Source organism: Cetorhinus maximus, unplaced genomic scaffold (assembly GCF_964194155.1).
Source record: "Cetorhinus maximus unplaced genomic scaffold, sCetMax3.hap1.1 HAP1_SCAFFOLD_417, whole genome shotgun sequence".
Taxonomy (NCBI): Eukaryota; Metazoa; Chordata; class Chondrichthyes; order Lamniformes; family Cetorhinidae; genus Cetorhinus; species Cetorhinus maximus.
The window spans coordinates 59,115-87,055 of record NW_027596363.1 but is presented as its reverse complement, the minus strand read 5'-3'; the positions used below and the strand labels follow the sequence as shown (position 1 = coordinate 87,055).

Sequence of the window (27,941 nt, the reverse complement as noted above, 5' to 3'; positions counted from 1 at the left end):
TTCCAATGAAGCTCAATGGAAGCTCGAGGAACAGCAGCCCATCTTTCATTGGACACTTTACATCCTTCTGGACTCAACATTCATTTTGACAATTTCAGATCATAACCACTGCTCCCATTTTTTCTGACAGTAGGTGCTGCTAATGGTTCTTCTTTTACCATTTATCCCTCCTCTGGGCCTGTCTGTTGTTTCTCCACTTGTCCCATTAGTTTATTTCCTTGTCTCATTATAACCCAATGCTGCCTTGCACCATCATCCCCTTTGTCATTTAATCACGAGTTCAGGCTCGGACAAGGGGGATCTTTAGAGATAGTTTATCCCGGTGGGCTAGGGAAAGGGAGGGAAGCAGCAAAGGCAGCTGATCAGATTGTCTCAATCTTAGTGACAAAGAAGCTCCGTGAGCTCCTCACACTTGTTGCTGGAGGTGAGGATGGAGGAGACAGGGGAGAGGGAGAGCCCTTCAAAAGGAACTAACTGGTGCTAGAAATATCAAAACGACTCAACTGTTCATCACAAAGCTGATTTATTCCAATTTTATACAGAATTTGTAACTGGGCTGGAGTTTACTAACATCAAAAAGGTACTAACTTGTTAAAAATAGTAAAAAGGTTCAACGCATTGTGTTTAACACAATGCTGATTTATTTGACTTTTATCGAAGTGGGCTGGAGTTTATTAGTGTCTACAGAAACACACTATAATGAACATACTTCAGTCCTGAATGTTATTAAGAGCAAAGTCCCATCACGACAGTTACTTGTGAACTTGCTGGTGTCTCAGCCGGTGGGATGACCGACTGAATCCCTTCCCACATTCGGAGCAGGTAAATGGCCTCTCTCCGGTGTGAACTCTCTGGTGTCTCAGCAGGCTGGATGACTGACTGAATCCCTTCCCACATTCGGAGCAGGTAAATGGCCTCTCTCCAGTGTGAATTCTCTGGTGTCTTAGCCGGTTGGATGACCAACTGAATCCCTTCCCACATTCAGAGCAGGTAAATGGCCTCTCTCCAGTGTGAACTCTCTGGTGCAGCAGCAGGTCGGATGACTGACTGAATCCCTTCCCACATTCGGAGCAGGTAAATGGCCTCTCTCCAGTGTGAACTCTCTGGTGTCTCAGCAGGCCGGATGACTGACTGAATCCCTTCCCACATTCAGAGCAGGTAAATGGCCTCTCTCCAGTGTGAACTCTCTGGTGCAGCAGCAGGTTGGATGACTGAATGAATCCCTTCCCACATTCGGAACAGGTGAATGGCCTCTCTCCAGTGTGGACTCGCTGGTGCAGCAGCAGCCTGGATGACTGAGTGAATCCCTTCCCACACCTGGAACAGGTGAACGGTCTCTCTCCAGTGTGGACTCGCTGGTGTGCGATGAGTTCAGATGATCGTCTAAACGCAGTCCCACAGTGAGAGCACCTGAACGGTCTCTCATCAGTGTGAACACGTTGATGGGACTTTAGTTCCACAGAACTTTTGAAGCATGTCTCACACTGTGGGCATTTAAAAGGTCTCTCATCTGTGTTAACTCGCTGTTGTCCCATGAGGTTGGCTAATTGAGTGAATCCCTTCCCACGCTCAGAGCAAGTGAATGGTTTTTCCCCAGTGTGAGTGCACCAATGAGTTCCCAGTTCCAATGGGGATTTGAATCTCTTCCCACAGTCCCCACATTTCCATGGTTTCTCTCCATTGTGACTGCATTTATGCTCCGTCAGGTCAGATGATCGGCTGAAGCCTCGTCCACACACAGAACACGTGTACGGTGTCTCCCCACTGTGAACGGTGCTTTTTCCTTCCATGTTCAAAATCTGAAGATACTCAGTTTAAGATGAATTAGGCGACTCCATCAGATCCTGATGTGATGTTTAGTTTCAGTTTCCCAACTGCAAATCCTCCCCTTCTAATCCCCTGTGAAATTGATTTAAAACAGAAAAAGGGAGTGAGAGAGAACCCACAAAAACACAAAGGCAGGTTGTGAAATTGAGCTGAATGAATCTGGGAATTTGTGGGGCCGGCACTGGGAAAAAAGTGACCATGAAAACTGCTGGATCGTGATAAAAACCCAACTGGTTCACTAATGTCCATCAGGGGAGGGAACCTGCCACCCGGTCTGGTCCTACACAAGACTCTGGCCTCCATAAGTACATACGAAATAGGAACAAGAGAAGTCCTAACACCCCATCGAGCCTGCTCCACCATTCAATACAATCGTGGCTGAATTTGGGTTTCAACTCCACTTTCCCACCCACTTCCCATATCCCGCGACTCCCTGAGAGATCGAAAATCTCTCCATCTCAGCCGGAAATATATTCAATGATGGAGCATCCAGAACTCGCTGGGCTGGAGAACTCAATGTGACAGAGAGAGTAAGAGAGAGAGGAGTGGGAGAGACAGAGAGAGAAGGTTACTAAACAAAGCACAGGATGTCAATAAACAGAATTCAAGTGCATGGGATTGGTGTAATATCCTGTTATAGATTGAGAATTGGTGAACAGACAGAAAACAGAGAGTCGGAATAAATGTCTCATTCTCAGGATGACAGGCAGTTATTTGTGGGATACTGCAAGGAATAGTGCTTGGCCAACAGCCATTCACAAACTGTACAAATGATTTTAAGGCACTCATTTAAGCAGCACCTAAATTTTCACATTCTCATCCTTGTTTTCCTCCAGGGTTGTGATCATTCTTATCTCTAACCTCCTCCAGCCTCACAATCCCCCCGAGATATCTGCTCTTTTCAAAATCGAGAATTACTGATTTTAATAATTCCATCACTGGTTGCCATTCTGTCAGTTTCCAAGACTCTGGAATTCCCTCCCTAAACCTCTCCGCCTCTCTACCTCATTTGCATCCTTTAAGATATTCCTTCAGACCGAGCTCTTTGACCAAATTATTGGCCACCTGCCCGAGTATCTCCTTGGTTTCTAACATTTCTGTGAAATGTCTTGGTAAACTATATAACAATAAGTGTGTGATATAAACACAAATTGTTGTTGATTTGGAGATATATCAATGTCCCTTCCTCATCGCTGGGTGAATAACCTGTAGCTCCTTACCTACCAGCATTGTGCAAGCATCTTCACCACATGGACTTAATTAGTAATGGGTTGAAAGGTTATGGGGTGAGGGAGGGAAATTGGAGTTGAGGCCAAAATGAGATCAGCCATGATTGTAATGAATGGCGGGGCAGGCTCAAGGGGCTGAATTGCCCACTCCTGCTCCTAGTTCTTATGTTCAAGGATCCATGGACATGCACACCAAGGGTCTGTACTTCCCGGGTCCTACCATTCATCATGTACTCCTTGCCTAGTTAGTCCTCCCGAAATGCATCACCTCACATGTTTTGGGATTAAATTCCATTTTCCAGTGTTCTGCCCATCTGACCAGCCCGTCTATATTGTCCTGTAGTCTAAGGGTTTCCTCCTCGCTAGTTACCACACTAGTGATTTTTTTGTGTTACCGGTGAACTTACTGATCATACCTCCTACATTCATGTCTACATCATTAATGTCCACTTAAAACAACAAGGGACCCAGCACCCAACCCTGCAGTACGCCACTGGACACAGGCTTCCAGTCACAAAAACAACCTTTGGCCATCACCCTCTGCCTCCTGACACTGAGCTAATTCTGGATCCAATTTGCCAAATTGCCCTGGATCACATGGGCTCTTACCTTCTGGACCTGTTTCCCATGCCAGACCTTGTCAAAAGCCTTAGAGAATTCCATGTGGACTACATCAATTGAACTACCCTCATCTACACACCTTGTCACCTCCTCGAAAAATTCAATCAAATTTGTTCGACATGATCTCTGACTGACAAAGCCATGCTGACTATCCTTGATTAATTCTTGCCTCTCCACGTGGGGATTAATTCTGTCCCTCAGAACGTTTCCAAAAGTTTCCCTACCACTGATGTTGGACTCACTGGCCTATTAGCTCCCTGGTTTATCCCTACCATTCTTCTTTAATAATGGCACCACATTAGCTGTCCTCCAGTCCTCTGGTACTTCTCCTGTGACCAGAGAGAATTTCAAAATTAATGTCAGGGCCCCTGCAATCTCCTCCCTTGCCTCCCACAACACCTGGGATACATCTCATCTGGGCCTGTGGATAAAGACACTTTTAAGGCCCAATAAAACCGCTAATACCTCCTCCCTCTCAATACTCATTTGTTCAAGTATATCACAGTCCCCCTCCCTGATTTCTATATCCACATCATCCTTCTGTATAGTTAATACAGATGGAAAGTACTCATTTAAAACCTCACCTACATCTTCCAGCTCCTCACACAGATTGCCATTTTGGTCCCTGATGGGCCCTAATCTTTCCCTGGTTATCCTCTTGCCCTGAATATACTTATAAAATGCCTTTGGATTTTAACTTATATAAGTTCTACCTATACGGCCTGATTTAAGGAACCTTCCAAGATACCATCCCTCCTTACTGCAGTAATTGACTCCTTGATCAATATTGTGACACCACCATCTCTTTTACAACCTCCGCCCCCTTCCTGTCTCACCTGAAGATTTTATACCTTGGAATATTCAGCTGCCAGTCCTGCCCCTCCCTCAGCCATGTCGCCGTGATAGCAATGATATCATATCCCCATGTGTTAATCAGCATCTGCAACTCATCTGCCTTACTCACAGCACTCCTTACATTAAAATAAATGTCATCCAGCCTTGCCTTGTGCCTTAACTTGACTATGTACACCCTGCCTTCCAGACTGACTTGTTTTTTCTTATATCCTTGTATGTACATCACCCCCTACTATACCTCTACTCAGTATCCCACCCCCATGCCAGATTAGTTTAAGAGCCCACCGACAGCACTAGAAAATTTCCCCACACCTTTTAAAGGACTTCTCACACTTAAATTAAAAGGTCTCTTGTCAGTGAGAATGCGCTGGTGTCCCAGCAGTTCGGATGATGTCCTGGACCTCTTACCACACTGTGAGCAACTGAACAGCCTCTAGACAGTGTGAATTCAATGTGTTTCAGCAGGTCAGTCCAAAGAGACAAATATTTCTCTTGGTTTGAGTTTGCTGTGTGTAAATCCTCCCCTTCTAACCCCCTGTAAAAGGAGTTTCCAAACACTCGGTATAAACTGGGCTCCGGAAGTTTCTAATCCGGGTTTGGAGTCCTACACCGGGTGTGTGTGAACCCTCCCAGTCCACCCTCCGGCTCCATTCCTCTCCTGCACTCGGCCCTTTCTCACCCGCTGGACTTTAAATTCCACCGCAACAAAAACAAAAATACCTGGAAAAACTCAGCAGGTCTGACAGCATCTGCTGAGAGGAACACAGTTAACGTCTCGAGTCCATATGACTCTTCAACAGAACTAAGTAAAAATAGAAGAGAGGTGAAATATAAGCTGGTTTAAGGGGGGGGGTGGGACAAGTAGAGCTGGATAGAGGGCCAGTGATAGGTGGAGATAACCAAAAGATGTCACAGACAAAAGTGCAAAGAGGTGTTGACGGTGGTGATATTATCTAAGGAATGTGCTAATTAAGGGTAGAAAGCAGGACGAGCAAGGTACAGATAGACCTAGTGGGGGTGGGGTGAAGGGATTGAAATAGGATAAAAGGTAGAGATAAAGCAATGGATGGAAATACATTTAAAAATAATGGAAATAGGCGGGAAACGAAAAATCTATATCAATTTTTGGCAAAAATATTCTACCGCCTTCGTCCCGGTCCCCCGCCCACACTGCGCATGCTCCACTCCCAGCAGGCTCCGCCCCTCTCACTCCGATTGGCTGGAAGACCAGTTGCTCCAGCTCGGTCCTCCAATTCCGCCCCTTCTTCCTATTGGTCCGACCTGCCGCCAATCATTCGGTGTCGAAACATGCGCAGTCCGTGGAGACAGCCGGGAGCTCCAGTGAGCGGATTTAAAATGCGGGTTTTACAAAAACTGAGTGCAGATCCAGAACCGAAAATAAAAGCGTGAACAGAGATAGGGCCGGCGGATGAATTTGGAAGCTTCATAAACTCACGGTACCGGCCCCAATCCCTCAATAAGAAACCACCATCCCCGGGTTTGCTCGGCGCTGCGGGAGAAATGCCCGAGTTAACGGCCGCCATCTTTATAGGGGCAATGTGGAGATTCGCGCATGCGCGGCCGCCATCTTCATGGGTCAATGTGCTGCAGGGCGCATGCGCAGCCGCCATCCTCACGGGGACAATGAGCAACAGCCCGAGGGAGACGTTCATAAAATGTGTGTTCACCAGGAGTTTTAGATCAGCAACAATAGAATTATAAACCCATAGTCACTCAGCAGTACAGAATTTAAGTATTGCTGAGAAAGGGAGACATATTGCTGATATTTCATGTTGCACTCCTCTGGACAGATGCAAAAAAAACAAATTTCTGAGCGAATAACAATTTGTGCCGCACAAGGAAAGGGTGTTGACTGGTTGGCCAGTCGGCTCTGATTGGTCAAGGCATTACCATGGAGAATTCACCAAAGAGCTATCATCCTCCATGCTTTTGTTTAATTCAACAAACGGCCCCATCCCTGGACATGCACCTTCTGTCTGCAGTGGACAGTTCCCTGTGTATGAATATATGCAGCTTCTAGCAAGCAAAAGTAAGCCACATTTGAGCCCGACTTATAATCTTTGAAATTTGATGTTCTTGCGTCTGTCCTGATGAGTACAAGATAAAAGGTTTCAACAGAATGTCTCTTTTTTTAGCAATACTCAAGTGTCTTAAAGGGGGAAAATGTGGTAGACAGAGGGAGAGGTGTAGGGAGAGAATTTCAGAATTTGGGAACGAGGGAACTTAAGGCAAGGTCATTAATGCTGGAGCGATTAAAATGGTGAATGTACAAGCTATCAGAATTGGAACAGTGTAGATATCTCAGAGGGTTGTAGGGCTGGAGGAGATTACAGAGAAAGGGAGGGGCGAGGCCATGGAGGGATTTGAAAACAAGGATGAGAATTTTAAAATCAAGCTGTTGCTTGACCGGGATCCAAGACAGGTGAGGAAGCAAATGGGTGACAGAGGAACAGGACTTGCTATGAGTGAAAACGTGGACAGCAGACTTTTGGATGGCTTCACGCTTACGGAGAGTAGAATGTGGGAGACCAGCCAGGAGTGTGTTGGGATAGTCGTTCAAGTCTGGAGGTAACAACGGCAGTGATGAGGGTTTCAGCAGCAGATGCACTGAGACGGGGTGAGGGCGGGTGATGTTACAGAGGCGATCTTAGTGACGGCACCGATATGAGGTCAGAACCTGATCTTGAGATCAAATGTAACACCGAGGTTATCAACAGACTGGTTTAATCTCAGACTGTTCCCAGGGAGAAGGATGGAGTTGGTATCTAGGGAATGGAGATTGGAGCAGGGACTGAAAACAGTGTCTTCAGTATTCTCAGTGCTTAATTGGAGTTAATTAGTTATCAGGAAGAGAAGCAGTAACCAGAATGGACCATGAGACTGATCCCAGGTTTAACTTAGTTAGAGAGGGAGAGAAGGAAGGAAGGAAACCCAGGGAGGTTTGGAGAAACCATCTTCACAATCGCTCATTAAATCTCCACACAGTAAGTTTTGGACACAAGGTTAATGTCTGCTAGTCTGTAAGGTCGGTCAGGGGGTTTCAGATTAATGTTTTGTCACGAGTAATGACTGAAGTGAATGATGAAACATATTGTTATCTTCAGTTGGACAAATTTGTAACAAAGATACATGAAGAATTATCCAAAATTCTGTTTGGCTTCAGCACAGGGAGGATGGAGAGTGTGGAACGGGGATTTGCAGCTTTGGGAGAAGGAGACAGGAAATAATGTTCCATAGAAATGAGAATTGTCTGCTCTGAATTTCTATCCTGTTCTTATAGTGATCACTTTTGTAAACTCCTTTTACAGGGTATCGGAAGGGGAGGATTTACAGAGGGGGAACTCAAACCAAACATCACATCAAGATCTGACAGAGTCACTCGATTCATCAGGACCTGAATATTATTGTCTTTGAATGTCGAACAAGAAATATTTGTCTGTTCTGTCTGTGGGAAAAGATTTCAAACATCAGTGAGTCTGGAAAAGCACCGAGACACATACACACCTGAATGAGAGTGTTCCAGTGAACTGACAGTGTAAAGAGCTTTAACCAGTTACACAGCCTGAAATAACATCACAGCATTCACAGCAGGGGGACATTGTACACGTGTTCTATGTGTGGACAAGGATTCAACTGATCATCAAACCTGGAGAGACACAGGGACACCTGCACCATGGAGAAACCGTGGAAATGTGAGGACTGTGGGAAAGGATTCAGTTACCCATCCCAGCTGGAAATCCATTGACGCAGTCACACTGGGGAGAGGCCGTTCACCTGCTCCGAGTGTGGGAAGGGATTCACTCTGTCAGCCAACCTGCGAACACACCAGCGAATTCACACTGAGGAGAGACCATTCACCTGCTCTGAGTGTGGGAAGGGATTCACTCAGTCATCTGAGCTGCTGAGACACCAGCAGCTACACACTGGAGAGAGGCTGTTCACCGGCTCCGAGTGTGGGAAGAGTTTCAATCAGTCATCCCAACTGCTGATACACCAGCGGCTTCACAATGGGGAGAGGCCGTTCACCTGCTCTGAGTGTGGGAAGGGATTCACTCAGCCATCCGGCCTGCTGAGACACCAATGGTTTCATATTGGGGAAAGACCATTCACCCTCTCCGTGTGTGGGAAGGGATTCACTCAGTCATCCCACTTGCGAATACACCAGCGAATTCACACTGGAGAGAGACCATAAGAACATATGGAATAGGAACGGAAGCAGACCATTTGGCCTCTCAAGTTTGCTGTGCCATTCAATAAGATCATGGCTGATCTTCTTGTCTTTGAATTTCCACATTCCCATCTAACCTCGATAACTTTTGATTCGCTTGCCGAACAAGAATCTATCTACCTCTGTCCTAAAAATATTCAATGACCCTACCTCCACCGCCTTCTGAGGCAGAGAGTTCCCATTCGCACATCCCTCTGAGAGAAAAATTTCTCCTTATCTCTGTCCTAAAAGGGCGACCCCCTAATTTTGAAACAGTGCCCCCTAGTTCTGGACTCACCCACAAGAGGAAACATCCTTTCCACATCCACCTTGTCAAGGCCATTCAGGATCCTGTATACTTCAATCTAATCACTCCTCCCTCTTCTAAACTCCAGTGGAAACAAGCCCAGTCTGTCCAACCTTTCCTCATAAGACAGCCTATTCATTCCAGGTAACAATCTAGTGAACATCCTTTGAACCGCCTCCAATGCATTTATATCCTTCCTTAAATAAGGAGACCAAAACTGCACACAGTATTCAAGGTGCAGTCCTGTATAACTGAAGCATAACATCCTTACTTTTATGTTCAACCCCTCTCCTAACAAAGGATAGCATTCCATTAGCCTTATTAATTACTTGCTGTACCTGCATACAAACTTTTTGTGACTCATTTACTAGAACACCTAGGTCCCTCTGCACCTCAGAATTATGCAGCCATTCTCCATTTAAGCAATACTCTGCTTTTTTGTTCTTCCTGCCAAAGTGACTAACTTCACATTTTCCCACATTTCACTCCATTTGCCAGATCTTTGGCCACTTATTCAACCTATCTGCATCCATCTGCAACCTCCTCATGTCCTCTTCACAACATATTTTTCTACCTACCTTTGTGCCATCTGCCAATTTCGCTACCACGTCTTCACTCCCCTCATATAAGTCATTGATGTAAATCATAAAAAGTTCGAGGCCCGAGCACAGACCCCTGTGGGACTTCATTCATCACATCCTGCCAATCAGAAAAAGACCCATTTACACATACTCTCTGCTTTCTGCCAGCCAGCCAATCTCCTATCCATGCTAATAAGTTACCCCCTACACCATGCACTTTTATTTTCCATAATAATCTTTGATGTGGCACCTTCTCAAATGCCTTCTGGAAATCCAAGTCCAGTACGTCTACAGGCTCCACTTTATCCAGAGCGCATGTTACTCCTTCAAAAAAACTCAAATCAATTGGTTAAACATGATTTTCCTTTCAAAAAACCATGCTGACTCTTCTCAATTGCCTTGAGCTCTTCTAAGTGCCCAGCTATAACCTCCTTAATGATTGATTCTGATAACTTCCCCATGACAGACGTCAAGCTAACTGGCCTATAGTTTCCTGTTTTCTGCCTCCCTCCCTTCTTGAATAGAGGGGTTATATTTGCTGCTTTCCAATCTGACGGAACCTTTCCAGAATCGAGCGAATTTTGGAAAATTAACACCAGCGCACCGACTACCGCATTAGCCGCCTCTTTTAAGACCCAAGGATGTAGTTCATTGGGTCCCAGAGACTTGACATCGGCAGCTCCTTCAATTTGCTCAGTACCATTTCCCCAGTGATTTCAATTTCACCAAGTTCCTTTCTCTTGTCACCTTCTGATTTGCAGCTATTACTGGAATGTTTTCTGTATCCTCTATATTGAACACAAAAGCAAAATATTATTCATTTCTTCCACCATTTCCTTATCAAATATTAACTCCCCACTGTCACCCTCTAGAGGACCAACACTCACTTTGCTCACTCTTTTCCTTTTTAAGCACCTGTAGAAACACTTGCTACCCATTTTTACATTTCTAGCAAACTTCCTCTCACACTCTAATTTCTTTCTCCTGATTAACCTTTTAGCCATTTTCGACTGTTCTTTATATTCTGTCCAATCATCTGTCCTGCTGCTCATCTTTGTGGAGTTGTATGCTTTTTCCTTAAGCTGATGCTTTCTTTAACTTCTTTAGTTAACCACAGATGGTGGGTCCTCCCCTTATAATTTTTCTTTATGGTCGGGATGTACTCATTCTGAATACTTTGAAATATCCCCTTAAATGTCTGCCACTGCTTCTCTATTCATCTATCCTCTAGGCTAGTTTCCCAGTTCACTTCAGCTAGCTCAAGTTAGCCACATAGTTGCCCTTATTTAAGTTTAAGATGCTAGTCTTTGACCCATTTTTCTCCCTTTCAAACTGGATGTAAAATTCAACCATATTGTGCTCGCTGCTCCCTAGTAGTGCCATTACTCTGAGGTCATTAATTAATCCTGTTACATTACACAATACCAAGTCAAATATAACCTGCTCTCTGATTGGCTCCTGAACATGCTGCTCTAAGAAACTATCTCAGAAGCATTCTAAGAATGCCTCATCTGCCTTACTGCCAATCTGATTTTTCCAGTTAATGTGTAGATTAAAATCACCCATGATTATTGCCGTCCCTTTATCACAAGCACACAATATTTTCTCTTGAATACTTTGTCCTGCACTATGGCTGCTGTTAGGGGCCAATCAACCACTCCCACTAATGACTATTTTTCCCCTACTATTCCTCATCACCCAAACCGATTCTACATCCTGATCTCCTGATCCAAGGTCATCTCTAACTATTGCACCAATGCCCTCTTTGATTAACAATGCAACCCCGCCACCTTTACCTAGCTTCCTATTCTCCTTGAATGTCATGTACCCCTCAATATTAAGGACCCAATCTTAGTTGTCCTGCAGCCACGTCTCCATAATTACTAACAGATCATATTTATTTACTTCTGTGTGAGTCATCAATTCATTTACTTTGTTTTGAATGCTATGTGCATTCAGATAGAGAGCCTTCAGTCTTGTCTTTTTGTTACCGTTGTAACATCTAGTCTTGACTGTTGATTTATTCTCAGGTTTTTTTCTCTCAGTCCTTTCCTGCCATTCTCTGACCCTGTTTCTTATATTACTATTTTGCTCTCCTTTCTTGACTCTACACCTTGAATTGCTACCTCTACCCAAGCTTGATCCCTCACCGCTCTTGTTTAGTTTAAAGCCCTCTCTACTTCCCTAGCTATGCAATTTGTGAGGACACTCATCCCAGCATGGTTCAGGTGTAAACCGTCCCAACGGTACAGCCCCCACTCTCCCCAGCACTGATACCAGTGCCCCACAAACTGGAACTCACTTCTCCCACACCAATCTTTGAGCCACGCATTGGTCTCGCTAATCTTATTTGTCCGATGCCAATTTGCACGTGGCTCAGGTAAATAATCCAGAGATTATTACCTTTGAGGTTCTGCTACATAATTTGGTACCTAGCTCCTTATACTCACTTTACAGAACCTCTTTCTTAGTTCTACCTATATCATTGGTACGTACATGGACCACGACAACTGGATTCTCCCCCTCCCATTGCAAGTCCCTCTCCAGCCCTGAGCAGATGTCCCGAACCCTGGCACTGGGCAGGCAACACAACCGTCTGGACTCTCACTTTTTGCTGCAGAAAACAGTGTCAGTGCCCTCACTATACTATCCCTTACTACCACTACATTCCTTTTTGCTCCCCCTGCGTGAATGGCTTCCTGTACCACAGTGTAATTACCTTCAACTCCTCATTCTCCCTACTCCCTTGGATCTCTAAACCTGGGAGATTTCTTGTATCTTCCCCGGTGAAGGCAGACTCAGAATTATCATTTAGCTTCTCTGCCCTTTCTCTATTCCCCGACTCTGCATGAAATGGACCCTCATTTGCCTAAAGCAGCTCTTAGAGTCTGTTTTTATCTTTTCTCTAGATTGCATTCATATGCTATTCTCCCTCTCTTTACCAGTTTCCTGGTCTTCTTTTGTTGTATCTTAAAAGCCTCCCAATCCTTAGGTTTACTCCCACTTCTGGCAACTTTATGAGCCTCATCTTTAAATCTTATACCATCCTTAACTTCCTTTGTCAGCCACGGTTGACTGACTTTTTGGGGGTTCTGCACCTTGAAGGAAGGTGTATGTGCTGCAAGCTATTTAATAATTCTTTGAAGACTATTCATTGCCTCTGTACATTTTAATGTATTTTCACATTCTATCTCAGCCAATTTCTCCCGCACACCTTCATAATTTCCTTTATTCAACTTTAACAACCTTGCTTCAGAGTGAACTACCTCATTTTCAAACATAGTATAAAACACTATAATATTGTGTTCACTCGCCCCTCAAGGTTCTTTTACAACAAGATTATTAATTAGTCCTTTTTCATTACATAATGCTAGATCTAAAATAGCCTGTCCTCGAGTCGGCTCCTCAACATACTGCTCTAGAAAACCATCCCCAACATACTCCAGAAATTCATCTTCCACTGCATCAGTGCTCAATTGGTTTATCCAGTGTACATGTAGATTGAAGTCATCCATGATCAATGTATACCCTATGCTACATGCTTCTATCATCTCCTGATTAATACATTACTATTACCATTACTATCTGGCAGGCTATGAATAACTCCAACAAATGTCTGCTGCCTTTTGCTAATGCTTAGCTCCACCCAAACAGATTCCACATTGTTCTTCCAAACTGAGATCTCCTTTACTAATGCACTGATCTCATCCCTTATTATCAGCACAACTCCACCTCCTTGTCTGCCTTTACTAAACTTCCAGTATCCATGAATATTCAGTTCCCAGTTTTTGTCACCATGCAGCCATGTTTCCATAATGGCAATAATATCTTACCCCTATAATATCTTACTATTTGTGCCTTTTGATCATCGATTGCGAATGCTGTGTGCAGTCAGAGAGAGTGCCTTTAATTTTCCCTTTTTAACATAATTCTGCATTCGAAGCAGACTCAATGCTCTGCTTTGTTTCTCCTGCCTTGTAGCCTCACTGCTACTTCCTGTTACCCATTTTACTTCCTTCTAATTTTACACTTAAAGTAAGGAGGACTAGTAGAATAAATTAACAGTAACTTCACTTTGCGACATTTCTCCTAACTTTACCTTACTTTGGTTTACTTTATGACCCTATTTCACTTTGACTTGATTTAATGTTACTGCCCTATTGTTGGTGTTCCTTACTGAAATACAGGCAGCTACTTCTTTATAAATGTTATGTTTTTTGTTTCTAGTTTTAAGCTATTTAAACACAATCCCTAACAGCAACTTCTCACCAACCAAGTTTTCCTGTGATGTCGCCCTTGGGTTTATTTTCAAACTCAGCCCGCTGCCCGATCGGAGGTGTTCCTCACAGGTCTGGCTGTCTCCTCTCCAAGAAGGTGAGACACGTCGGGAAGGACCAGAAGAGAAAGTTTACCTGTGTCACAGCCACATAGGATCTCACTTGTGTCTTTGATAAGAACTGTTTTCGAACTGAGGCAGGGCAGAAACCTGATTGGAGGGATTCAAACAGGGAGTTCTCGGAAAAATGGACACAGTTTTGGGAGATTACAAAATGTTTAAGCATTTTTGAAAGGAAAGAGAGGCTGGAGATATGGCGACAGCATGCAAAGATGGAAGAGTGAAGGGCTTGTTTTTATTTAAGGATGTTATAATGATGGAAGGTTTAAAGGAGACCGGAACAGTATCTGAAAAGAGAGAACCATTGACAATGACGGCAAACATGGGGAAGTTGGATGGTCAGTAGTTTAGTGGGAAGAGGGTCGATGGAGCAGTTGGTGCACACAGAAGGCATGAGAGGAGATGGGAGAGAAACTGGTAAAAGATGTGTTCTATCATTAAAACTTACCTCTTTGACCAAGCTGTTGATCATGTGCCCCAATATCTCCTCATGTGCTTCAGTGTTAAATATTCCGGTATAATATTCCCGTGAAATACTTTGGAACGTTCTATTCTAATCAGTGTGCTACATAAATGCAATTGTTGTCGTTGATTTGGACATTTATCATCGCTGAGTGAAAATCCTGTAGCTCCTTACCAAACAGCATTGTTGGAACACCTTCACCATAGTGACTGCAGCGATTCAGGAAGAAGGCCCACCAACACCTGTCCAACAGACAACTGGGGATTGACAATACCTGCTGGTCTTGTTAGTGACACCAAATACCAAGAAACGAATTAACAAAAAATCTCGGAAAAAAAGGCACTGTTGAAATATTGTTACTAAAACAACACTCTTAACTTGAATGGACGTTTGTCACTCTGTTCTCCCCCAGGATCTACCTCCTTTAACAGCTTCACACTGGAAATTGCTGGGCCCGACTGGGTTGCAAAGTCCTCGGGGTTAACCCCAGCAGCTTCTCCTCCAGTTCTACTCCAGCTCAAAACTGACGCAACAAGAAACACCCCCATTCAACCCCCACCCTAATTTAAACCGGCTCCTAATTGGTCTGCCTGTGTTTCCAGACTCGGCTACATGAAACAATAAAATGAAAGCAAAGCTCTGCAAGACTGGAACTGAAGTTAAGACATAAAATATTTTAAATATCCAGCAGGTCAGGCAGCATGAACAGATTAAGAAACAGAAGTAGGGGCTCAGGTCGCTGACCTGCCTTCAGACTGCACGATAACTCTCGGCGATGGCCGCCGACTAATGGCGGGCAATGTTCCCACAATGCAATGCGCCCCAGAAACCGCTCTATCTAAAAGTTGTTAATTTCCTGACCGAAGGTCGGTTGCCGCAATCGGCAGGTGGCAACTATGGCGCCGGGAGAGTCAAGGAGGTGAAGAACTGCAGCAAAATACAGGAGGACGATCACCCGCCATTATTACAGAACAATAATCTGCGCTTGCGCACCCACACCAGGGCCGGGACTAACAACTGTCCCGCATCCAGAATCACCGGGACCTGCAGCCTGGAACTGGGAGTGGGAGAAGCGGGAAGAATGAGGAGAAACAATATAATCCAACACTCACAACAACCTCCAATCCACCTCCATTCCCGGGATAGTGAGACAGAGTTTAGAAACTCACCAACACGACTCCAGTGAAACTTCCACGAGGAAAAGAGGGAGCAGTGACTGTGCCTGCTCTGATATAGCCCCAGACCTGTCACTCAAATCCCCAACTCCGCCCAGTTCACAGCTCAAGCTACCAGCTTGCAGCTTCCTGCACCTTGACCCCGCCCGGCCCAGGTGTGGGACAGTCCAAGGTGAGTCCTTCGTGTTACCAGGACAGTGGGGGAGGGGTGACCTCCTGCCCTGTGCTTTGTCCCAAATGGTTCCATCCTCCCCTCCCCCAGGGCCCACTAAACACTGCAGGCTGATGGACCTTGCGGATCCTCACTGACCTGCACAGGTACATTATGCTGTTCCCCGCCCTCGATACACTCTGTAAACAATTTACTTTTCTTTTTTTTCTGCTGTCCCTTCGCGTAAACATCTTGTTTCATACAAGTTTTGTTTAAGAATTGTTCAATCTTGTTTAATTGCAGGGCTATGGGGCAAAGGCAGGGACATGGCATTAGGTAAATTGTCCCTTCAGGGGCCTAATACAGACACGACTGGCTGAATGGCCTCCTTCTTTTGCTGCAACCATTCTATGATTCTCTGACTTGTCTCTATCCCGCTGCTCCATTCAAAATGAATCCTACCTTCTGCTTTTGTCCCTGGATCCCTGTTTAACCAAGTAATTATCTCTGCCCTCATTTGTTCCTTATTTCTTTGAGTCCTAGTTTTCCTTTTTTATTTCTCTCATTTTCTTCACATTGCATTCAGATTGTTGTCATCGTGCCATTCACACCTAATCTAGAAACAGCTTTTGTGTTTTTAATAGTCCCATTACCACTCCCTTTGACCTTGCATTATGAAACCTTTTGTCAGTTAATCTTTCTCGCCCTGCAGCCTTTCATAGACCTTCCCTTCTGTTCCTCTTCCACCTTTCAATGGCTCACAGACCTGAAACGTTAATTCTGTTTCTCTCTCTACAGATTCTTCCAGACCTGCTGAGTGTTTCCAGTTTTTAATCTTTTCATTTCATATTTTAAGCATTGCAGTAATTTTCGTTTCTCCATTCCAAGCACTCTACCTGACATTATTAATAATTCAATTCAGTTATTCATAAATTAATTTATCTGTACTTTATGTCTTGAAAACTGATTATTTATTGAGCTATTTATCAGTTATTAGTGTCTTTAAATGTTACAATTTCACAACTTCTCACGATTTCCCCACACTTCCTGGCACTAATATTAAATCCTTAGTAATCTTAAATGGAAGGGTCAGCCCAGCATTGACAGACCAGTCAGTTTAACCTCTTGTGTGGGAAAGCATTTAGAAGCGGCAATTCAGGTCAAAATTAGGTCACTTGTACAATTTGTTCAGGACAATCGTATTGAACTAAATTTCTTGAGTTTTTAATAAGGCAACAGAGAATGTTGATGAGGGTAACACGGTTTATGTGCACATGAACTGCTAAACGGCATTTGATACAGTGCCAAGTAACAGGCTTTTCAGCAGAGTTAAAATCCATCGGGCAGAGGCAGCATTGGCTGTGTGACAGGCAACAACATGCATGGTGTACGGTTGCTTTTTCAAATTGAGGAAAAGTATACAGTGGGATCACAAGGGGTCGGTGGTCAGACCACTGATTTCTTGATATATATTAATGATTTAGACTTGTGTGAGCAGGGCTGCGTTTCAAAATTTGCAAACAACACCAAATTTTCAAGTTGTGTTTACAGTGGGGAGGGTGGTGATAAACCTCAAGAGGACATAGACACGATGGTGGAATGGGCAGACAGGTGGCAGATAAAATTTCATTCAGAGAGGTATGAAGTGATTCATTTTGGTAGGAGGAACAAGGAGAGGCAATATAAAATAAAGGATACAAGTGTGAAAAGGTGCAGGAGCAGAGTAATCTGGGGCTTTATGTGCACAAATCATTGAAGATGGCGGGGCAGGCTGAGAAAGCAGTGAATAAAGCATGTGGAATCCTGGGCTTTATGAATACGGGAATAAAGTACAAAATCAACCAAGTTAGAATAAACCTGAATAAAACACTGCTTTGGACCCAACTGCAGTAATGTGTCCAATTCTGAGCTTTAGGAAGAATGTGAGAGTGTGGAGGAAAGATTCACGAGAGATTGGAACTTCAATTAGGTTCGTTGAAGTTGGTTTGTTATCCTTGGAAGGGGAACCGTTTTATTACATCTTTTCTGGACCCTCTGTCTTCACTTCCTTCCGAAATTGTAGCCATTCAGTGGCGGTGGTGTTAAAAACTTTCTTTCATGGAATGTGGGCAGGGACAGCATTTGTTGCCCTTGAAGCAAGTGCTTGCCACACCATTTCAGAGGGTACTTAAGAGTAACCACATTTCAGTGTGGATCTGGAGTCACATGTAAGACCAGGTAAGGACGGCAGATTTCCTTCCCAAAAGGGCATTAGTGAACCAGGTGGGATTTTATGACAATTGACAATGGCTGAATTGTCGCCCTTATTGAGACTCACTTTCAATTCCAGATGTAATAATTGATTTTAAATCCCGCCAGCTGCTGTGGTGGGATTTGAACCCCTGTCCCCAGAGCATCAAGCTGGTTTTCTGGATTATTAGTCCAGTAATAATCGCACTGTGGCACCGTCTACCCCAATATATATTTTTATTTATTTTTAGCCAGCAGTTGAGTATTTGTCAGTATTTTGTTCCATGTGATTTCTATTCTGAGTTTCAGACAGTTTCTGTGCCAAGTGGACGAGGTGTTTAAAGTTCATTCATTTGCCCCTTTTCCATCTCCATGTCCGGGAAAGACACAGAGAATAATGTCCCCTCATTAAGTATCTATTGACGAGACTGAGATGGACAATTCCCGCTCCCCATCTTTCTGGTGGATAATGGATGCTCTGTTACATTTAGGTTTCTCTATAATTTGATCGCTAATTTTATTGAGTTTTTATATATTTATTTTCCCCGAGACCCAGACCCAGGGTAACGGCCGCCATCCTGTTTCAGCAGGGAGCAGGGCGCATGTGCGGCCTTCTTGTGGATGTAACAGTGAGTGAGTCCATGGGACATTTACATATTCAGGGTGAGAGGTGCTGATCCTCAACCGCTGGCGATACTTCAGCCCCACAATCCTAATCTCTGGCTGCCCAGTGTAAAGGTGGGTGGTGGGGTGGTTAATGCTGGATAAATCAGAGAATCTTTTCCTGTAACTGTTTATGGGCCTGTTTAAAACAGGAATTTGCAGATCCAGGATGGGTGACACACATGGGGGTGGTCACACTTGCTGCCGACCTCCCTTCCATGGTCTTGTCCGTGCCCGCGGGTCCCTGGTGAGAGAACATGCAGTATCCACCGGTACGCTTGATACCTCCCACAACCGGTGGGCACCTCAGGGTACAGTGTGTCTCATAGACACTGAAAACAACATCCTGGTTGAGTTAGGAAGGTTCCCTTTGCTTTTGTTGGGACTTTGTTGCTGATTTGAGCTTCTTTCAGTTTGATTGAACCACATGTTTGGGTGAATAATGTACCAAAGAAACTCGAATTTTCTGCTTTGAATTTCTATCCTGTACATACAGTGAATATTTTTGTAAACTGCTTTTACAGGGTACAAGAGGGAGATAATTTGCAGATCGGAAACTCAAACCAAACATCACATCAAGATCTGACAGTGTCACTCGATTCAGCAGGAAACATAAAAAATAGGAGCAGGAGCAGGCCATTCGGCCCTTCGAGCCTGCTCCACCATTCATTATGATCATGGCTGATCATCCAACTCAATAACCTGCTCCCGCTTTCTCCCCATATTCTTTGTTCCCTTTCGCTCCAAGAGCTGTTTGTAACTCCTTCTTGAAAACATTCAAGGTTTTGGCCTCAACTACTTCCTGTGGTAGCGAATTTCACAGGCTCACCACTCTCTGGGTGAAGAAACTTCTCCTCATCTCAGTCCTAAGTGGTTTACCCCATATCCTCAGACTGTGCCCCCTGGTTCTGGACTCCCTCACCATCGGGAACATCCTTCCTGCATCTCCCCTGCCTGGTCCTGTGAGAATTTTATAGATTTCTATGAGATCCCGCCTCATTCTCATGCACTCCAGCGAATTTAATCCTAACTAACTCCATCTCTCCTCATATGTTAGTCCTGCCATCCCAGGAATCAGTCTGGTAAAAATTCGCTGCACTCTCTCTATAGCAAGAACATCCTACCTAGGATAAGGAGACTAAAACTGCACACAATATTCCAGGTATGGTCTCACCAAGGCCCCGTATAATTGCAGCAAGACACCCCTGCTCCTGTGCTTGAATGCTTTTGCTATGAAGGCCAACATACCATTTGCCTTCTTTACTGCCTGCTGCACCTGCATGCTTACCTTCAGCAACTGGTGTACGAGGTCACCCACGTCTCGTTGCACGTTTCCCTCTCTCAATTTATAGCCATTCAGATAATAATATTCCTTCTTGTTTTTGCTACCAAAGTGGATAACCTCACATTTATCCAAATTATACTGCATCTGCCATGCATTTGCCTACTCACTCAGCTTGTCCAAATCACACTGAAGCATCTCTGCATCCCCCTCACTGCTCACCCTCCCACCCGGCTTTGTGTCATCTGCAAATTTGGAGATATTACATTTAATTCCCTCATCTAAATCATTGATCTATATTGTGAAAAACTAGGGTCCCAGTACCTATCCCTGCGCTACCCCACTAGTCACTGCCTGCCTGCCATTTGGAAAAAGACCCATTTATTCCTACTCTTTGTTTCCTGTCTGCCAACCAGTTTTCTATACCTCTCAATACACTACCTCCAATCCTATGTGCTCTAATTTTACACGCTGATCTCTTACGTGGGACTTTTTCGAAAGCCTTCTGAAAGTCCAAGTAAACCACATCCACTGGTTCCCCCTCATCAACTCCAGTACTTTCATCCTCGAAACATTCCAGTAGATTTGTCAAGCATGATTTCCCTTTCATAAATCCACGCTGACTCTGTCCCATTCTGCCACTTTATTTTTCCAAGTGCTCAGCTATTACATCTTTTATAATGGACTCTAGAATTTTCCGCACAACTGACGTCAGGCTGACTGGTCTATAACTCTAGACATTGGACCTGAATATCATTGATCTTTGACTGTGGAAGGAGAAATATTTGTCTTTTCTGTCTGTGGGAAAAGATTTCAAATGTCAGTGTCACTGGAAAAGCACCGAGACAGACACGCCCGAGTGAGAGTGCTCCAGTGAACTGACTGTGGAAAGAGCTTTAACCTGTTACACTATCTGAAAAAAACATCTCACCATTCACAGCGGGGAGAAACTGTGCAAGTGTTCTGTGTGTGGACAAGGATTCAACTGATCATCCAACATGGAGAGACACGGGGACACTGACACCATGGAGAGACCGTGGAAATGTGGGGACTGTGGGTTAGGATTCAGATCCCCATCTGAGCTGGAAACTCATCAGCGCACTCACACTGTGGAGAGGCCGTTCACCTGCTCCGAGTGTGGGAAGGGATTTACTCTACTAACCCACCTCACTTCACATCAACTTGTTCACTCTGACATGAGACCTTTTGAATGTTGCGACTATGAGAAGAGCTTTAAAAGCAAAAGGAATCTGCTGATACACCAGCGAGTTCACACTGGGAAAAGGCCATTCACCTGCTCTAACTGTGGGAAGGGATTCACTCAGATAAGTACCCTCACTTCACATCAACTTGTTCACTCTGACAAGAGGCCTTTTAAATGTTCTGACTGTGAAAAGTGCTTCAAAAGCAAAAAGATTCTGCTGACACACCAGCAAGTTCACACTGGGCAGAAACCATTCAACTGCTCCAAGTGTGGGAAGAAATTCACTCAACTAACCCGGTTCACATCACATCAACGTGTTCACTCTGAAAAGAAACCTTTTAAACGTGCCGACTGTGTGAAAAGCTATAAAAGCAAAATGGGTTTGCTGACACGTCAGCGAGTTCACACTGGAGAGAGGCATTTCACTTGCTCCATGTGTGGGAAGGGATTCATTCATCCATCTCTCCAGCTGACACACCAGCGAGTTCACACTGGAGAAAGGCCATTCACCTGCTTCGTGTGTGGGAAGGGATTCATTTATCCACCCTGCAGACAGAACAATGTATTCACAAGTGAATCCCGGGGTTGGATTCTGCTGTTATTGTTGCTGCAAATCACATCCAGGACTGAACCATGCTCATTCCGACAGTTGGGGTTTGTTTCTGCTGATGTTAATAATCCCTGTCACTGGACTGGAGTTTAATATCCTGGATAAAGGTTAAATCAATCAGCTTTGTGTCAAACATTGTCGACATATTAGTCGAGGCATTGAATGCAAGAGCAAGGACATTATGATGGAGCTGTATAAAGAATTAGTTAGGCCACATTTGATGTACTCTGTGCAGTTCTGTTTGCCGCACTATAGGAAGGATGTGATTGCACTGGAGAGGGTGCAGAGGAGATTCACCAGGATGTTGCCTGGGCTGGAGAGTTTCAGCTATGAAGAGAGACTAGATAGGCTGGGGTTGTTTTCCTTGGAGCAGAGAAGGCTGAGGGATTAACTGATAGAGGTGTACAAAATTATGAGGGGCATAGATAGGGCGGATAGGAAGACATTTTTCTCTTTAGTGGAGTGGTCAATACTCAGGGGGGCATAGATTTAAGTTAAGGGGCAGAAGGTTTAGAGGGGATTTGAGGATTTTCTTTTCACCCAGACGGTGGGGTCTATCTGGAACCTGCCGGTGAAGCCTACATCCCATGAATGAATTTTAAAAGAAAGACAACGCTTTCATCCCAGAAATCAACTGAGTGAACCTTCCCTGAAATGCTTCTAATACAACTCTATCCATCCTCAAGATTACCCATAACTATGTTATCATAAGGTGCAAATGGTATGAGCTGGAACTTGGTCTTTTTTATTTTTCAATCCATTTGCTAACAGAATCTGCCCCTCCCATCCCCAGATTCAGACAATGATTAACTGAGACTCAGTCTCTAATGGCGGCCTTAAAAGTGGATAAATCCCCAGGCCCAGGTGAAATGTGGGACTCAGTGCCTGAGGGAGTGGTAGAGGCAGGAACCCTCACAACAGTTAAGGAGTATTTAGATGAACACTTGAAACACCAGAGCTTACAGGGCTACGGGCCAAGTGGTGGAAAATGGATGAGAGTAGATGGGCTTTGATGATGACCACTGCAGGAATTCACCAAGGTTCCTTCGACAGCACCATCCAAACCCATGATCAATAATATCTAGAAGGATCAGGGCAGCAGATAGATGGGAACACAACCACCTGGAAATTCCACTCCAAGTCACTCACCATCCTGAAAGGGAAATATATTGCCATTCCTTCACTGTCGTTGGTTGAAAATCCTAGAAGTCCCTTCCTAACAGCATTGTGGGTGTAGCTACACCACATTGACTGCAGTGGTTCAAGAAGGCAGCTCATCACCACCTTCTCAAGCGGAACTAGCGTTGGGCAATAAATGCTGGCCCAGCCAGCGAAGCCCATATCCCATGAATGAAGAAGAATAAACAGGGCATGAGTGATTATTGTGGCCAGTAGAATGAAACAATGTTTTCAATTATCAATACAGTAAGACCTATTACAGATAAAAATTGTCTCTCAAACATTCAGGAAAGAATTAAACACCTTGAACATATCAAAGTGAGTCAAATTAATTTGAAGAAGGAAATAGAATCTGGATTTAGAAAATATCCACGAAGAGGATGTAGGTTAACAGAGAGCTGAAGAATCTTTAAAGTCTGTGCATAAACTTTTGTTTGAACCAGATGTAATTACAACATGTCAATAATTTAGAATTGTGTGGGATGATCAGCAGATGGGGAGGATGAATCTAAGTCGATAGTTATCACATTTTAGCGGAAAAGTTTTGACATTTATTCTTGGTGGCAGCTCAAGTGTTTGTGTTGCTGATTCTGATCATTCAAGTAGGTTTAGTATGTTATCTACAGTTTGTCATCAAGAAATTAGGAAAACAAGCTCGTAGCTTAGAAATAGTGAGGTTAGTCAGAAATCAGTTGTGAGAAGTCAGTAAGGACATTCCCTTCTCAAGGCGCAGAGATCTGTGAGAAATAACTGTCTAATTAACCTTATAAAATCTTCAGAAATTTAATGAACATTACAGAAATAGTTCTCTCTCTCTCTCTCTTCCTTGTATAGGAAGAAAGATTCCTGGGTTGATAAACATAGGACAGCGTACCCTTATGATAACTCATCAGGATGGTCTCAGTAGTTATGGGATGGAATTTGTAGTGGTGATTGAAGACAATGGCTTTTGTCTTCAATTTTTAATTGGAGGAAATTTCTGCTCATCCAGTACTGGATGTGGGATAAGCAGTTTGATAATTTAGTAACAGTGGAGGAATGGAGAGGGATGGTGGTGAGGTAGAGCTGGGCGTTGTCAGTGTACATGTGTAAAGTAACACGGTGCTTTTGGATGACGTCACCTAGTGGTAGCATGGAGATGGGAAATAGGAGGGGGCAAAGAGACATCCTGTTTTTAGGATGGGTCAGGATGGTGGATTAACAGGTGAGAGGGACAGTACCAGAAGAGAGTGAGACAAAACTGAGAATAATATCAGCTAACATGGAGAAGTTGGGTGATCAGTAGATCGGTGAGAGTGGGGTCAGTACAGCAGAAAGTGAGTCTCGTGGACAAGATGAGCACTGAGAGGACATGAGGGGAGATGGGAGAGAAACTGGAGAAAATGTGAGTTCAGGGTTCAATTTGTCCTGGTGGGCTAGTGGAAGGGAGGGAAGCAGCAGAGGCAGCTGATTGGATTTTCTCAGTCTTAGTGACAAGGAAGCTCCATGGGTAGAATTTTGCCCTTGGCGTGCAGGCTCGGCGGGGGCGAGTGGGGCAGTCGGGAAGCCGCCCGCTGCCTGCAATCAGGCCCGGAAGGCAATTTCATGCTGGGGGCCAATTAAGGCCTGCGCTGCGTGAAACGTGAGCAGCAGTGCTCAGTGCTGCCTGTGCGGGCAGGGGGAGGAGTGCGAGCTGGGCGAGTGTGACCTTTGTGCATGCACGCGAGAGCGAGCTACATAATCTCCCTGAGGCAGAGAGCTGTCTCCGGGAGATGGATTGATTTGAAAAAGAAATTATAAATTTTATACCGGTTATGAAACATGTCCCCTCATATCACTCTGTCACATGATCAGGGAGATGTTTTTAGTTAATAAGATAAAAGCAAAATAATGCAGGGCCGTACTTCTTCAAGACAGGCATTCCTGGAAGAGAAGTGAACTAAATAAGATAAAAGCGAAATACTGTAAAATACTTTTTGCAAAAAAGCAAAACTCTGTCTCTCCAGAGATGCTGTCAGACCTGCTAAGTTTTTCCAGCATTTTCTCTTTTTGTTTCATGTTTTTAATTCAAGTGTAAAATTTGATTTGCTTCAGGTGACCTCGTCCTGCCCGTGGATGAGGTTTCCTGATAAAGGTAAAGGCCGCTTGGTCTTTTCGCCCGCCTGCCAACCATTAGGTACGATGGGCAGCGTAAATTTGAATTTAATTAACTTCTTAGTGGCCTTACAGGCTTCTTAATTGTTGGTGAAATATTGCGGGACTGCGCGATGACATCGGGACACTCGCCCACCGAGCGTAATTTCCTGCCCCATGAGCTCCTCACACTTGTTGTTGGAGGTGAGGAAGGAGACGGGGGTGAGGAAGAACCCTTCAAAAGTAACTAACTTGTGTCTGAGAGATTAAAAACACTTGACACATGGTGAGTTTAACACAAAGCTGATTTATTTGAATTTTATCCAGGATATGACACCCTATAACTGACCTGGAGTTTATTAACATCAGCAGAAAGAGACCCCCATGAACATGGTTCAGTCCTGGATGTGATTTCACAACAACATCTAATCAGTGTAGTTACTTGTGAACTCGCTGGTGTCTCTGTAAATGGTATAAGTGAGTGAATCCCTTCCCACACCCGGAAGAGGTGAATGGCCTCTCCCCAGTGTGAACTCGCTGGTGTCTCAGCAGATGGGATAAGCAAGTGAATCCCTTCCCACACCCGGAACAGTTGAACGGCCACTCCCCAGTGTGAACTCGCTGGTGTGTCAGCAGATGGGATGACTGAGTGAATCCCTTCCCACACTCGGAGCAGATGAATGGCCTCTCCCCAGTGTGAACCCGCTGGTGTGTCAGCAGGCTGGATGACTGAGTGAATCCCTTCCCACACTCAGAGCAGGTGAACGGTCTCCCCTAGTGTGAATTCGCTGGTGTACAGTGAGTTGAGATGATCGCCTGAACCCAGTCCCACAGTGAGAGCACCTGAACGGTCTCTCATCAGTGTGAATGCGTTGATGACACATCAGCGCCCCAGAGCTTTTATAGCATTTCCCGCAGTCTGGACATTGAAAGGGCCTCTCATCAGTGTGAACTCACTGGTGTCTCAGCAGGCTGGATGAGGTAATGAATCCCTTCCCACACTCAGAGCAGGTGAACGGCCTCTCCCCTGAGTGAGTTTGCTGGTGTCCTGTGAGATGAGGTGAACATCTGAATCCAGTCCCACAGTGAGAGCACCTGAACGGTCTCTCATCAGTGTGAACACGCTGATGACGCATCAGTTCCTCAGACCCTTTCCAGCACTTCCCACAGTCTGAACATTTAAAAGGTCTCTTATCAGTGTGAACTCGCTGGTGGGTCTTCAGGCTGGATGACTGTCTGAATCCCTTCCCACACTGGGAGCAGATGAATGGCCTCTCCCCAGTGTGAGTGCGGTGATGAGTTTCCAGCTCAGACGGGTATCTGAATCTCTTCCCATAATCCCCACATTTCCACGGTATCTCCCTATTGTGAACGGTGCCTTTTCCTTCCATGTTCAAAATCCGATGATATTTAGGTTTCGATAGATCCTGATGTGATGTTTGGTTTCAGTTTCCTGACTGCAAATCCTCCCCTTCTAATACTCTGTGAAATTGATTTAAAACAGAAAAAAGGGAGTGAAAGAGAACCCACAAAAACACAAAGGCAGGTTGTGAAATTGAGCTGAATGAATCTGGGAATTTGTGGGGCCGGCACGAGGAAAAAGTGACCATGAAAACTGCTGGATTGTCATAAAAACTCAACTGGTTCAAGAATGTCCTTCAGGGAAGGGAACCTGCCACCCAGTCTGGACCAACACAAGACTCTGGCCTACAAGGGAGGAGAGGGAGACAGAAGTGGGAGAGGCAGGGTGTCAAGGGATACCTACAACACTACAAGAACTTTGACAAAGTCTCCAGAAACCTCAACCTCCACCACCTAAAAGAACAGGGTAGCAGGTGTATGTGAACACCATCATCTCCAAGATCCCTTCCTAGTCACACATCATCCTGACTAGTCTGGATCAACAGAAATTTCCTCCATTCCAATATTGGGAAGACTGAAGCCATTGTCTTCAGTCCCCGCTACAAACTCCACTCCCTGACCACCGGCTCCATCCCTCTCCCTAACAACAGTGTGAGGCTGAACCAGACATTCATAGGGACATGGGAGCAGGAGTAGGCCCTTCAGCCCGTCGAGCCTGCTCTGCCATTCAATCCGATCAAAGTCATTTTCCCACACTAGCCGCATAGCCCTGTATGTAATTGCTCAACCTGTCATCCATTCCTTTGTTCCCTCTAGACGTAACTATCCTAAGAGACTCCCGGCCGGCCTCCCACATTCAACCTCCCTGTAATACAAAACTCTGCTTACTCGCACCAAGTCATGTTCACCCATCACCCCTGTATCCACTGACTTACAAAGCCTCTGGGTTAAGGAGAACCTCAATTTTAAATTTCTCATCCTCGTTTTCAAATCCCTCCATGGTCTCTCGCTCCCTACCTCTGTAATCTCCTCCAGCCTCACAACCCTCCGAGATATCTACACTTCTCTAATTCCGACCTGCTCAGCATTCCTGATTTTAACTGCTCCACTTTTCGTGTCTCCCCCAACAGCTGCCAAGGCCACAACCTCTAGGACTTCCTCCCTAAACCTCTCCACCTCACTTTCCTCCTTTAAGATAATCCATAAAACCTTCCTCTTTCAGTAAACCTTTGTCCATCTGCCCTGATATCTCTTCATGTGGCTCAGTGTCAAATGTTGCTTTCTAACACTCCTGTGAAACACCTTGGTACGTTCCATTACACAATAGAATGAATGAATTACCATTTCAGGGTGGGAAGAATTTGATGGTCAACACAGGCGCTAAAGTGGAAGAGAAATGGACTGTAGTGCAGGAAAAACAATTCCTGAAAGATACTGCGGGAAGATAAAGCTCGTGAGCCAGCAGCA

The 27,941-nt window shown here is 44.7% G+C and overlaps 1 protein-coding gene across 1 annotated transcript; it reads right to left on the bottom strand.

The window, feature by feature from the left end:
• Nucleotides 1–752: 752 nt before the first annotated feature.
• LOC144673631 (uncharacterized) lies at nt 753–25,886 on the bottom strand (the record flags this gene model as incomplete). Its single annotated transcript, XM_078535375.1, has 2 exons — nt 753–1,503; nt 25,630–25,886. Coding segments are annotated over 2 exons (1,008 nt in total), but the record flags the coding sequence as incomplete, so codon positions are not given.
• Between the last annotated feature and the right edge of the window lie 2,055 nt (nt 25,887–27,941).